We start from the raw sequence: 13,979 nt of genomic DNA on the forward strand, positions 1-13,979 counted from the left end.
TAGCATCTTTGGACAATGTGGTGTTCGATCGAGTAGTTGGTTTCTTTAGGTTTGTTCACGTACCTGAATGTTTTTTCTCCTATCACCAGTTATCTTTCACCTCTGGCATTTGGATGGCATGCTCTTGCTTTATAATGGTGATGACCTCCTGGATAGAATCAAGGCTTTCTGATAGGCGTCGTGAGATTGCACCCAATAGCCTCTATTACTAGGACTCTAGGGCTTCCTTTTCTTTCACCATTTCCAGGATTGGGTCGTCATTGACCCGATGATTCTGTGTGCTTCTTCTTTGATGTTTTTTTGGATCTCTAATATGGGGAGTGCTTTGGTGGAAGGAATTTTGATATAACTGCTTAAACGATCCATCATTGTATCGTCCACGCTCACGTACTAATTTGATGTGGTTGAGTCCTAAAAGTTCACGTGTTAACTTGCAACTGCCTAAGTCAGTTCGTGGAGAAGACTGAAAGATGATCACAGTCAGTAAATTAAAGTTATAATGCAAATATGTATTTGAACTCGTTTACCTCGAGCTGAGCTTACTCTATTTATGTTGGATGAGCTGTAGAAGACAGTTTACGGATTGCGAAGCAGAGTGGCCACACGTCTCCAGTTGATAGGAGGAGGTGAGCCCAGATATCAGGTCTTTTATCCCTTAAAGCCATTTGGCATGTGATTCCCGGAATTGGGAATGACTATGATAACGTTTGGTTTCTTGACTGGGTTTGACGAGGCTTCCCGAGTTAAACTTCTAATACGCAGCCGTTTTGTTTTTTAAAGACAAAAGATGGTACACATTCTATCTTTAGAGGGTAGATTCGAGCGTCTTACGGTTCCACGTGGCAAAGTTATATTTGCGTGATATCAACACTAAAAAAATGATCGTTAATGACCTCAAAAAAATTATCATTTTTAGGTTTGTTAACGGTCATTTTTTGAGTATCAAATTAAAAGATAATCGCTTTTAGCAAAGCGAGTAACCGCATTCATCTCTTGGCCGCAAAAAATCACAAGTACGCGTTTGACAATTCGTGTAACTATTGGGGTGTTTTTAGGATTTACCCTGTAATAATTTTTTTTGGATTTTATATCTTATATTAGCTATCCAAGTAAATTTTTAACCATATTTAGGAGAGAAAATACATCCAATAACCAGAGTATTTTTTTTTTTTTTTAAGAAAAAAAAAAAGAAAAAACCAAACCATGTGAGTTTAAAAATACAGTTCGAGGCTTTGTTTTTATTTACAGAAAACCAAAATTGAAGAGCTCATTCTTCATCCCTCAACTCTCTGCAAACGGGTATGTCTCTGCAAATTGGTATGCCTTTTCATTCCTTCCTGTTTGTTTCATTCATGAAAAGATTGAATTTTTACACTCGTTTATGCTCTGTTAGGAGATTTCAGACGATTCCTTTCTGCATTCTATCATGTAGTTATGATAAAAAAAAAAAAAGCATGTTCTGCTCAACTCTAAATTACTGGAATTGGGTAGTTTAGAAAATGGAATTCGCTTTTTTCATAGAATTCGAGTCTGCCATTGTCTTTTTTTCATCGGTTTCAATCCGTGAACTAGGTGTTTGCTCTGTCTTATTCCACCAATTTTTTTTATTGTTTTTTGTCTCTTTAGGGCGGTTCTGTTGCTCATTGCGTATTTTAGGGCTTATTTTGTTTCCGATGGTTTTCTGGTGAAGTGTGTTATGTATTAGAAATTTAGGTGAACAATGATTTTTTCTAGATGTTTATGAATCGAAGAATGCAAAGACTGTTTGGAACTTTATTGAGATTTTTTTAATGGAAAACACTGTCTTGTAAGTGAAAACCTTTTTTCTGATTTCTTGTTGATACTTGGTAATCTTAGGTTTCGTTAAGATTCTTTTATTATCATGCCATTGGGACCATTGATCTTCTCAACATATCATGCCATGTTATTCATTAGTGAAGACTTAGGATTTTATGATTGTTGGATGTCTTCATTGTGATAATTGGGATTCTATATCTGCCTGTGGAGTTTCTCAGTTACCGGAAAAAAAATTTGGGGTTTTTACTCAATCTCATATTGTTGGATGGTCCAGTGACTTTCTAGGTGGGTATGGATGGAAAAAGATGCATGATGTTATTACTAAGTTCTCAATAATCGATCATATTTGCAGTACGTCATGGAAGGAACTTCATAATTGTTTCCTTTTACACAGCTTGTTCGTTTATTCAGTTTCTTAGACGAATAGGTGTTAAAAGATTTGACCGTTTTTATATTATATGATCCTGCTTGCTTGTTTTGGAAGTTCGTTACCATACACGTGAGATTTGTAAATGTTGTACGGTTTTTAGTTGATCATTTAATAGGCTTTTAGGTTTATGGATCTTGACAGTTGTGTAGATTGTGCTCTTGTAATTGGATTTTGCTAATTCATTGTTACGCTGAAGTTCGTCACCGAATACTTGGACATTCGTAACTATTTTCCGGTTATTTTGTTTGGATATACGCTCGTGTCAACACGTGTCAAAAAGTTTATAACCGAGAAGCATTGGTTGGCGTTTTCAAGTTTTAAAGCATTGTTTTCAATAAATTGTTTCTATATCTTTAGACTTTATTTGCTTTTTCTTTGTGGTGATGTTTTCCTTTATTATTGTTTTGGTGTTTCAGGGCTTGAGCAATCGCGGTGAGAACACACAGAAACTGTACGTTTTAAGTGCTAGATATTGTGGGCAAGTCTTGTTCCTGGCATTGGCTTAAGCAAGTCGAAGACAGTACTAGTCGGCTGTAGACAAAATGGAATGTAACAGAGAAGAAGCCCTAGTAGCTAAGATGATGGCAGAACAGAAGTTCGTGGAGATGGACGTTGATGGGGCAAAAATTCTTGCTTTGAAGGCGCACAGCTTGTATCCTGATCTTGATGGACTTTCTCAGTTTCTAGCAACTCTGGAAGTGTATATCTCTTCAAAGCAAAGAAGCAATGGTGAAATTAATTGGTATAGAGTTCTGGGTGTAGAATCGTCAGCTGATGATGACACAATCCGGAGACATTACAGGAAACTGGCTCTCACTCTGCATCCAGATAAAAATAAGTCAGTTGGTGCAGAAGGCGCTTTCAAGATTCTATCTGAAGCTTGGGGCAGGCTGTCAAATAGCGCCTGGAGAAGTGCATATGACCAGAAGAGAAATTTATATCATATGCATCAGAATGTTCCAAATAATGGATCATCTATTGCAACTGGTCAGAAAGGTTTCCACAACTTCTTTAAGGGTGACATATCTAGCTCAACAACCCAGAAAAGAGCCATGCATCCAAACCCTGCTCCACCCTCTCGTGTTTTCAAACCTCATACCTTCTGGACTCTCTGTAGTTATTGCAAAACGCAGTTTGAATACATGAGATGTTATGTCAATTCAAACCTTGTTTGCCAAAACTGCCGTCATACCTTCTTTGCTATTGAGTTTCTACCCCCACCTATGAATGGAAACGGGAAGACATGGACTTCTTCCGTGCAGGGGCAGAATTCAATGCAGCATGTGAGGAGTGAGAACTCGAATGCTGCGGGAAATTCCATTTCTAATTCAAATATGAGAGCAGAAGCTAACTTGGGTGCATTTTGTAAAGCAGACACAGGGGGAAGAGTGTCATTGGGAGCTTCAAAATCTGATCTGAGAAAGGAGTTTCTTGACAGGATAATTCATGGTTTGAAGGAACCAGGTGTTGGTTCAGCTAGTGGTGATTTTGTTTCTGTGCCAGCAGGAGATAAGTTAAAGAAGAAGAAGAGGCGCAGTGATGAACTTAGGAGGAACAATCCACCATTTCAAATGCCAAGCGGAAATGGAGGAGTTGGTGATTCTGGTGCTCAAAAGGGTAGTTCTGAAACAGGAAAGAGAAGCCTTTTAGGAAAGTTTAATCAGACGAGAGAGCTGTCCCAGCAGGAACTTCGGAATCTTCTGATAGAGAAAGCTAAGAAGGATATTCAGTTGAAGCTTAATAGCTGCAGGATTCCGCCTGTTGTATCAAGGACATCTGAAAAGGAGATGGGGAAAGGGAAACAGAAGGTTGTAGATACCAATTCTGGAGCTCAATCAGAAGCTCTGCTTGCCGAATCTGATGATAATCCTGACAGAAAGGGTCCCGTTCCAGTAACAATGGCTGTCCCAGATCCAGATTTTCATGATTTTGACAACGACCGTACGGAAAGGTCATTTGCCGCCAACCAGGTTTGGGCTGCTTATGATGATGATGATGGTATGCCTCGATATTATGCTATGATTCATTGTGTGACATCATTGAAACCACTCAGAATGCGAATCAGCTGGCTTAACACCAAAAACAATCGTGAACTGTCCCCGTTAAACTGGATTGGTTCCGGTTTTTTGAAGACCAGTGGAATCTTCTGGATAGGTAAGCATGAAGTTAATAATTCTCTTAATTCTTTTTCGCACAAGGTCAAGTGGGAGAAGGGCAAAAGAGGATTCATCGAAGTCTACCCTAGGAAGGGAGATGTCTGGGCTATGTATAGTAATTGGTCACCTGATTGGGATTCGCTGACCGAAAATGAAGTGATACATAAGTATACCATGGTGGAAGTGCTTGAAGACTACACCGAGGAGGGAGGTGTATCTGTTGCTCCTCTTATCAAAGTTGCTGGTTTCAAGACAGTGTTTTGCCGTCATCCGGACTCTAATACAACAAAGGCAGTTCCAAAAGAGGAGTTGTTTCGACTTTCTCATCAGGTTCCTTCTCATGTGTTGACAGGTCAAGAAGGTCCTAATGTTCCCACAGGTTGCTTGGAACTTGATCCTGCGTCGATGCCTTTGGAATTGCTTCAAGTTTATACAGAAGTTCAGGTAAAAGAAATGGTTGAGAATGCTGAAAAGGCTAACATTCTGCCTGGGAATGGGAAAAAGTCTGAATTACAGTTGACGGAAGATGGTGAAACAGCTAAGGAAACAGTTGGGGTGGTGACTGCTGCTAAAAAGATTGAAGCAGAAACAGAGAAGTTAATCATTGGGGTGGAGACTGGTGCTAAAAAGACCGAAGCAGAAGCAGAAGCAGAGAAGGTAATTGTGTACAAACGAAGGCGGCGAGCACAGAATTAGATCAGTTTACAGTTGTAGATGAAAAGAAGAGAGTTAGATAGAGCTCATACAGGAATTGATTCACCAGCTGTCACGTGGTGGGTCAGAGCTTTTTGTTTTTTTTTATTTTTATTTTGTAGTTAAGATGCCGGCTTGGAATGCTGGGTTTACATACAGGGTTTATGGATGATTAAAGCAATAGGGTGAGGTTATTAGATGTTGCCTCCCAAGCTTTTCATTTATGTTTTGAAATACCAGAAATGCGCTCTTTTTGAAGGTTGTCAATTTTGTGCTGCACTCTAAGGCTTATGCTGTATGGCATGTATTAGTGTATATCTTTGCTTTAATCATGCATCTTATTAGTTTCCTGAGATACATATTGTTGTTGTCTTGATTTCATATTTGATAAATCCCAGGAGAGATGCCTTTCTTCAGTTGTTCCTTGTATACAGAGACGGAACTAAGGTGTCGGGACAGGGCTTGAGAACCCACCGCTCGTCGGAAAACTCCTTGATTTCAATTAAGTACCAATAGATTGTGTTTGCTAGGAAATGATAGAAACTCTTTGTCCAACTATGGAAATTAGGATTTTTTTAACTTATTGTTAACTTAAATAGTTTATTTATATCTATCGGTTATGTATATATACCGCTATTTACATTATTTGTTGTTGGTAATTAATAAAAGTTAACCGTTATTATTTACTTCTGTACGAAACCGGTATATAATTAGGCTGCTAATTAAATTGTTCACAACATTCATATTGTTTCTTATTGTTGGTAATTAATAAAAAGTAACCATACTTATATACTAAACGGATACATAATTTAATAATTAATCGATTAAAAAAATTCCGAACTTATTAAAAAAATTCGAAACTTGTTATTTGTTGTTAACATATATTTGAAAAAATAATAATATATGATTTTAAATATGATGGGTTGGAGCCCTAAATAAAAAAAATGTAAAAACCATTGTTTAAAAAGAAATTTGTTGGAATCTGATGATGTTGCCAGTGAAGAAATTAAATTCAGTTAGAAATGGTCAAAGACAGAGTGTTCTTTTTTAGTGAGAAGACAAAAGACATGCAAAACCAATCAAGAGAAAGAAAGATAAAATAATTGTTATTTAATTAAAATTAAAAAATAATAAAAATAAAGAAAATAAAGAAATCGGAGTCAGAGAGAGAGAGAGACCTAAAAAAGGCCTAAACTCAGACACAACTTTCCCTTCCCCTTTACCTTATCTTCCTTCCGTTTTCAATTCATCCCTCCCTCCCTCCCATCCGTCCATTTTCATCTTCTTCTCCATCTTCATTCTTTCTCCAACATCTGTCAACACGCAACATTCCCTCTTTTTTCACATTTTTTTAATTTCTTCTCTCTTTTTTTGTAATTAACAAATTACAAATTCATAGCCAATCAGATGGATGCCAACAGCCAACAGGCGCAATCCGCCTCTTACCCGCCACAACCACCCACCACTGCCACAGGTGGCGGACCTCCCACCCCTTTCCATCATCTCCTTCAGCAGCAGCAGCATCAGCTTCAAATGTTTTGGAGTTACCAGCGTCAAGAGATCGAACAGGTTAACGATTTCAAGAATCATCAGTTACCTCTTGCTCGCATCAAGAAGATCATGAAGGCTGATGAGGATGTTCGAATGATCTCCGCTGAGGCTCCCATTTTATTTGCTAAGGCATGTGAGCTCTTCATTTTGGAACTCACTATTCGTTCTTGGCTTCATGCCGAGGAAAATAAGCGTCGGACTCTTCAGAAGAATGACATCGCTGCTGCTATTACTAGGACCGATATTTTTGATTTTTTGGTCGATATTGTTCCTAGAGATGAGATCAAGGAGGAGCCTGGCCTTGGAGGGATGGTTGGGGCTACTGCTAGTGGTGTTCCGTATTATTATCCCCCGATGGGACAACCGGCCGGTGCTGGACCTGGTGGAATGATGATTGGGAGGCCTGCTGTTGATCCTACTGGTGTTTATGTTCAGCCTCCTTCACAGGCTTGGCAATCTGTCTGGCAGACGGCTGCTGCTGCCGATGATGTTTCATATGGAAGTGGAGGTAGCAGTGGGCAGGGAAACCTCGACGGACAAGGGTAAGTATGCGATTCTTTTTATGTTTTATGCATTGTTGATATCAACAATGATTCCAATGAATGTGAAATTGTTTGAACTTTGTTTCTATTTTGGCTTCTTTGTTTCTTGGATTTTCTTGCATTAATTCACTAAGATAAGCCAAATAGGTTTATATTGTAGAGATGTTGTGTTTCTATGAATTACTTAGGGTTTTGATAAATGAGAGTCTTTTAGTGGATACTTTGGCTGTTTTTCTTGCATGTTCCTGTATCAGTGGTCTTTATTCATGCTGATTAAAACTTGAGCGAGCAATAGATAAATGTGATAGAAAGGAGGCTATGTTGGACGTAAACTCTTCTTCATTAGCGTTTCTGGGTTTTGTATCCGTTTCCGTTTCCATAACTGTTTCCTAGCTATAATGTTTTAGAAATAAAGTTTCCTGTTTCCGTTTCAGTTTCAGTTTCCGCGCAACATAGAAAGGAGGTTTTGATTGTGTATTTGTTTAACAATTGATGTTTAATCCAAATGGTGTCAAATATTGTGGTCATGACAACATGCTATATTCATGGAGTTGGAATTAGAGAACAAGAGAGAACATGATTTTTGTTGCATGCATGATAATTTAATTGTTGTAACACCATTACCGCAAGCTTACTCCGTTTTTGTGTTCATTGTGATAATGTTGCTTAACTGGGGTCACTTCAAGAATTTTCTTGAAAGGAGGGGGAAATGGGATGCAGTCATTGGATTGTTAATGCATTATAGTATATCTCTCATTAAGTTCAGAAGGAAAACTAGATCTTTTCTTTTCTTAATTGTTCTCTGGAATTTGCTGGTTGGCCTTAAATACTTAATGTGTCATGTGTTTGAATCTTGTCTCATATTGGACCAGTAAAATTAGCCTATGAAGTTGGTGTCGATGGGAAATGAGTCCCTGTTGATCATCTGTTGTTTGAGCATTGCCTGTCCAGAGATAGAAAGTTGGAGTCTGGCTGAGAGCTGAAAAGCTTGGAGGCAATTTGGTAGGCACATGAGTTGTCTCATTTAGGAGAAAGCTTGGCCAGATGATGACTGTGACTATAATTCATTTTGCCATTAGAAATGAATAAGAACTTTTAAACGAGCCATGATAATAAAATGAGGTATTCAGTTGACATAAGGTGACATGACATCAATATAGTTTGAAACAATTTAGTTTTAATATAACTACAGGTGTTTTCCCCACTGAATCGTTGTGTAACTTGTGTTGAAAGTCCATTTCTAAGTGAAAATGAACAACCATTTTTAAAGTGGGGATAGGGTATCAGGTTATGTATTCATAGAAACAAGAGGTTTGGAATTTCTACAAGGTTTATTTCCAATTCCATATTAGGAACCTCTCGTTACTTCATCATATGTTTTCTTATTAAACAAGCCTATTTTATGGGCTTAAGTTTAGATTAATTTTGGTGGATGAGCAATGAGCATTTAAGGATAAATTACAAATTTTGAGTTTATGTGTAGCTGAGAAGTGTGGATTTAGCTGGACTTAGCTATTTTTGTTATCAGTCGAAGTCTATGAGGCCTACCGTTCTATGTACATTTTTTTCCTGTGGTTGGAAATGATGAAATACTTAACCAACACATACTATCTTTTGATGGATTCAAACTTCAGAATGTCTAACTGTAGACAATCCAAGAAGTCATGACATTAGGCCCTATATGCACACCTAAGCTTTCTAGCTGAGTGACAAATCTGCATTGTATAAATACAAAAGCTTAGTTATTGATTTTGAATTCTAATGCTCAGTTATGGCTGCTCATTTCAGTATATATTTGTCGACATGGATTCTTTTACTACTTTTTCTGCCTCACTGTCTGTTTCTTCTGGAGAGTAAGGGTTGTCTCATTTTAAAATAAGCAAACGGAGAGCAGAATTGTTGCACACTATGGTTATTCACTTCCAGTGAAGTTTGATACTATGAGCTCATGACATCTTGGTTTTAAAATGGCATCCTCGTTTTATGATGGCATTATGCTTTCTACATCTCACAAAGTGGATTTTATAACTAAAATCTATTACAGCATTATAATGGTAATGAATAGTCCTAAATGTTCATGTCAAGAGGATATGGGCATGGTTACTATCAGCAAAAATTTGTACATTAGTCTATACATAAGGTGCATTGTATAGGCATTTCCAAATTACCTGCATATATAAATTTTCTCCCTGAACCTGAATAAACATCAGGCAGGTTGTCTTTTCATTATTTACTTTCGTAAAGACAGTGGAAAATCCAGTATAAGCAAATGCTGGTCTAATACAGATGTGCGTTGCTCAAATTCCAGTGTTTCCACACTTCTCCAATGTCGCCGGCCATTGTTTGTCATTCTGTTTTATTGTAGAAAACTTCTACACATCATTCTTTTCTACATATATTCTTTGATATTATATAAAATGTTCTTTAACTTCTATAATGCCTCGGTTAGTTTTCATTTTCGCCTATGATTGTAACCCTTGTTTTATCGCGTGATATTATAGACGTTTGATGTTATGTTTGTGTCAATTTTCATTTTGGCATATGATTGTAACCCTTGTTCATACTGTTTAATGCAGTTAAGCAACTTTCAGAAAAACAGTGATGTTCAGTGGCAAAGCAGGAGGCAATGAGCTGTAGCTGATACAACCTTGATTTTTGATTTTGCTTATGATGTTTAATGTACCTGTCTTCTATTATTTATCGAAATCTGTCTTTAATTGTAATGGATTAACTAGAAACTCCTTCAAACTTTTAACTTAATTTTGTAGCAGCCACACAATTGCTGCCATGACTTTGCCTAATTATATTTAATGTGCAGGTCCATGACTTATGATCCTTTTGTTGGTTGTGTAACATCCTATTAGAAATTCCCATCCTTTTTTTTTAAAATGCAATTATGACATTGTGAATGATCTAACCTTGATCATCATGTTATGTTGTGAATTAAAATATAAGGTGAATGTATATTTAAAACACTGCCGATGGAAAAAAAATTAAAGAGTAAAATGTAAAGATATTGCAAATTTAGTCAATGACCAGAAATACCATAATACTTTCACAACTTTATAATAGTAAATAGATGTGAACAATAAACATAAAAGTGTTTTTGTTGCCAGAGAAAAAAGAGCTTAATTTTCTCCAATCCTACTCCTGTTGAGAGTTTTACTCTTGTTGAGAGTCCCCCTTTCGCTCCTCCTTCATCGGTGAGTTTCTAGGGTTTCGCCTGCTTTTCCGCAGACACCGCCGTCCTCTTTCCCGGCGATCACTTTCACTGACATCTTGGCTTATCTCTGTCCTGGAATGGAGGACCAGCTCAAGCAATTAACAATTATCGACGATGGGTTCGAATTCGGAGGAGAATCGGACGGCTCGACTGAGGTGAATTATGATCTCTGTTTAGTTGGTTCCCTGGTTACAGACCGCAATTTCAATTTCGAAGTCTTCAAGCACCGGATGGCGAGCCTTTGGAGGCCGGGGAAAGGTCTTTCCATCACAGAACTTGGGGGCAAACTCATTCTTTTTAGGTTTTACCACCAGTATGATCTCCGTTGGGTTGTAGACAACAGTCCATGGACTTTCGAGAATAATCTTTTGATTTTATATGCCTTGAAGGAAGGCGAATCACCAGCAAAGGCTCCTATGACTCATGCGAACTTCTGGGTTCAAGTTCATGGTCTAATCCCTACTCTGTTTAACGAAGTTGTGGCGCAGGCCCTAGGCAATTTCGTAGGTTCGTATGTGGCTTTTGATCCTAAAAATAAATGGTTACATGATCAGAGTTACCTCCGTATGCGAGTTAGTATTGACATCCGGAAGCCTTTGCAGCGAGAGAAGAAGGTTAGAAGAGCGGGAGGAGAGTGGCTGACGGTTAAGTTCCGCTTCGAGAAACTTCCCACGTTCTGCTTCGTATGTGGACTCATCGGCCACCTTGACAGGCATTGTGATATATTCTTTCAGAGCAAGGAGGAAGAGCTAATCAGGCCCTGGGACGTTTAAGTTAGAGCCCCAGCGAGGAGGGCGAATCTACTAGGTGGGGAGCGCTGGTTGAAGGAGGAGGAAGGCTCGGGTTCAGGTAGGAACTTCAACTCTGATAATCTCTCTATTATTCAGAAGGGAGGAACACAAGCCGAGTGGGGACAAAGGCAGAATTTGCAACATCTGACCCGTAATTTTGGAACCAGTATATTTGAAGGAGAGCCAGGCAAGGTTATGCAGCAGACTGAAACTTCAGCTAAATTTGGGCTGGAAATGACGGATGAGCGAAAAAGGAGAAGGGAAGGAAATGGTCCGGAGAGCCGAATGAAGGAAATTCAGATACAAGAAATGGAAGTGGACACGACCTCAGTAGAGAACTCAGATAAGGTATTGAATGAGGAACTGGATAAGGAACAAACCAACCCTAATGTTCACTCAGAATCACAGCAGAATCAATCTCAACTGGCAGGCGCTAGCGTCTTCCCGATTAAATGAAAATCCTCAGCTGGAACTGTCAAGGCCTGGGCAATGCCAAGGCAGTTCCTATCCTTTCTGAGCTGCTCAGAGCTCAGCGGCCCGATGTGGTGTTCCTCTGCGAAACTCTGGTATGTCAGTCCCGAATTGAGTTTATCCGTAATAAGATTGGCTTTGAAGGTAGTTTCGCTGTTGATTGTGTGGGACGTAGTGGTGGTATTTGTGCTTTCTGGAGGAAAGCGAGTGATTGTTCCTTGTTGTCCTTTTCTATAAACCATATTGATCTCAAAATTCACGATCTTGTGAAAGGGGACTGGCGCCTGACAGGGTTTTATGGGTGCCCGGAGAGAGCTAGACGAAAGGTTTCTTGGAATATTTTGAGAAACCTTGCTGCCGCCTCTCCGCTCCCTTGGGCTGTTACTAGTGATTTCAACGACCTACTGTATCATAACGACAAGAAAGGGCAGGTGGACCATCCTGAGTGGTGTTTCAGGGGCTTCAGAGATACCTTATCAGCTTGTGGTCTGCAGGATATCCCTTTAGAAGGCTTCCCGTATACGTGAATTCGGCATAGGGGGAAGCTAATGAGGTTTAGGAGAAGTTGGATCGGTGCTTGTGTACGGACCCGTGGGCAATGCTTTTCCCTAACTTCAGTAGCTTCAACGCTATTGCGCATTCGTCTGATCATTCACCGATTTTTCTCCTCACCGAGTCGGACACACCGAGGGGCCCTAAACAGTTTCGGTTTGAGCAAAAATGGATGAGGGAGGCTGATATCAGAGATGTTGTGGGATCGGCTTGGGTTTCGGCTGGAGGTGAGTCTGTTACTTACAAATTACACCTTTTGGCTGCGGAATTGGGTCAGTGGGGCAGAATTAAGCGAAGGGAAGAGAGGAAAGCCGTTGCTACACTTCAATCACGTCTAGAGAGGCTAAGGAATTGTACCGGAAGTAGGGAGGCTGATCTGTATGAAGCTACAAGATCAGAATTGGTGAGAGGGCTGCTTAAGGAGGAAGATTACTGGAGACAGCGGTCAAAAGTCCTATGGTTACAAGAAGGGGACAACAATACACGATTCTATCATTCCTTTGCAAATGGGAGACGTAAGCAAAATCGCATCGTCAGGTTAAAGGATGAAGCAGAGGACTGGAAGTATGACAGTGCAGACATTGGTGAATTAGCTCAAAGCTATTTTTGTAATCTGTTTTCGGAAAGCAATAGCGACTAGGAACCTGTAGTGGATTGCATTTCAACCCGCATTACTGGAGATGTCATTAGACAGTTGTTAAGACCGTTTAGTAAAGAAGAGTTCGGAAAGGCATTATTTGAGATGCATCCCGAGAAAGCTCCTGGGCCGGACGATTTTAACCCTGGTTTTTTTCAACAATTCTGGGATTTAATCGGGGATGATATCTTCAGAGCTAGGATCTCGTGGCTTGACCAAGGTATGTTACCTCCTGGGCTAAACAACACCATTATTTCTTTAATCCCAAAATGTGAGAACCATGTTGATATGACTCATTTAAGACCAATTGCACTCTGCAATGTTATTTACAAGATTCTGGCTAAAGTTTTGGCTAATAGGTTGAAGCCTTTCTTACCATCTTTAATCTCTGATGTTCAATCTGCATTTGTCAAAGGTCGATCTATTCATGATAATGTGTTAATTGCGTTTGAAACAATACATAGCATTACTAGTAACTGTGCTAATAAGGGTAATGTGGCTCTGAAAGTAGATATGAGCAAGGCCTACGACAGGGTAGACCGGAATTATCTTCAGGCTATAATGCGGAAAATGGGGTTTGATGACAAGTGGGTCAGTCTAATTATGATGTGTGTGAACTCTCTCGAATATATGGTCAAAGTTAACGATAGGTTGGTTGGTCCGATCACTCCGAAGAGGGGACTGAGACAAGGAGACCCGCTGTCCCCCTATCTCTTCCTGGTCTGTGTGGAAGGGTTGACGGCCCTGTTAAATAGCGCTGAAAGTAAAGGAGAGCTCCACGGGTGTAGAGTCACCAGAGGGGCACCGTCTGTGTCCCACTTATAATTTGCTGACGACGCCCTACTTTTCTGTCAAGCTTCTATCTCGGAAGCTCGGATCCTAAAAGACTTGCTCCATACCTATGAAAAAGCTTCTGGTCAAGCAGTGAACTTTGAAAAGTCTGGTATTCTGTTTAGTAGAAATGTCGCTCATGAATTAGCGGAAGGAATCTCTGCGATAATTGGGGTGAATAAGCCTTTGAATACTGGTAAATACCTGGGGCTGCCTTCACTAGTTGGTAGGACAAAAAAAGCAATTTTTGCACATTTTAAAGACAGACTATGGACACGTCTCCAACGTTGGAGAGGGAAAGGCAT

At 39.5% G+C, this 13,979-nt stretch overlaps 2 protein-coding genes across 4 annotated transcripts; both read left to right on the forward strand.

Annotated features, from left to right (window-relative positions):
* Positions 1 to 1,196: 1,196 nt before the first annotated feature.
* Positions 1,197 to 5,657, forward strand: LOC136228397 (uncharacterized). 3 transcript variants are annotated; one of them, XM_066016940.1, is made up of 2 exons: positions 1,197 to 1,299; positions 2,644 to 5,657. In XM_066016940.1, the coding sequence occupies exon 2, from the start codon at positions 2,770 to 2,772 to the stop codon at positions 5,077 to 5,079; it is 2,310 nt and encodes a 769-aa protein (XP_065873012.1). In that variant the 5' UTR covers positions 1,197 to 1,299; positions 2,644 to 2,769; the 3' UTR covers positions 5,080 to 5,657. The 3 variants fall into 3 exon arrangements, with proteins under 3 accessions (XP_065873012.1, XP_065873011.1, XP_065873014.1); XM_066016939.1 differs by having other exon boundaries at positions 1,254 to 1,317; XM_066016942.1 differs by lacking the exon at positions 1,197 to 1,299 and adding an exon at positions 1,374 to 1,572.
* A 591-nt stretch (positions 5,658 to 6,248) lies between these two features.
* On the forward strand, positions 6,249 to 10,004 carry LOC136228433 (nuclear transcription factor Y subunit C-1). Its single transcript, XM_066016943.1, has 2 exons — positions 6,249 to 7,169; positions 9,746 to 10,004. Exons 1-2 carry the CDS (start codon positions 6,484 to 6,486, stop codon positions 9,747 to 9,749), a joined length of 690 nt encoding a protein of 229 aa, XP_065873015.1. The 5' UTR covers positions 6,249 to 6,483; the 3' UTR covers positions 9,750 to 10,004.
* Positions 10,005 to 13,979: the final 3,975 nt, after the last annotated feature.

This window comes from Euphorbia lathyris, chromosome 1, assembly GCF_963576675.1.
Source record: "Euphorbia lathyris chromosome 1, ddEupLath1.1, whole genome shotgun sequence".
Taxonomy (NCBI): Eukaryota; Viridiplantae; Streptophyta; class Magnoliopsida; order Malpighiales; family Euphorbiaceae; genus Euphorbia; species Euphorbia lathyris.

What these genes read in the sequence shown, in the direction of transcription:
- LOC136228433 (XM_066016943.1), top strand. Translation starts at nt 6,484, where the DNA reads ATGGATGCCAACAGCCAACAGGCGCAATCCGCCTCTTACCCGCCACAA.
- LOC136228397 (XM_066016940.1), top strand. Translation starts at nt 2,770, where the DNA reads ATGGAATGTAACAGAGAAGAAGCCCTAGTAGCTAAGATGATGGCAGAA.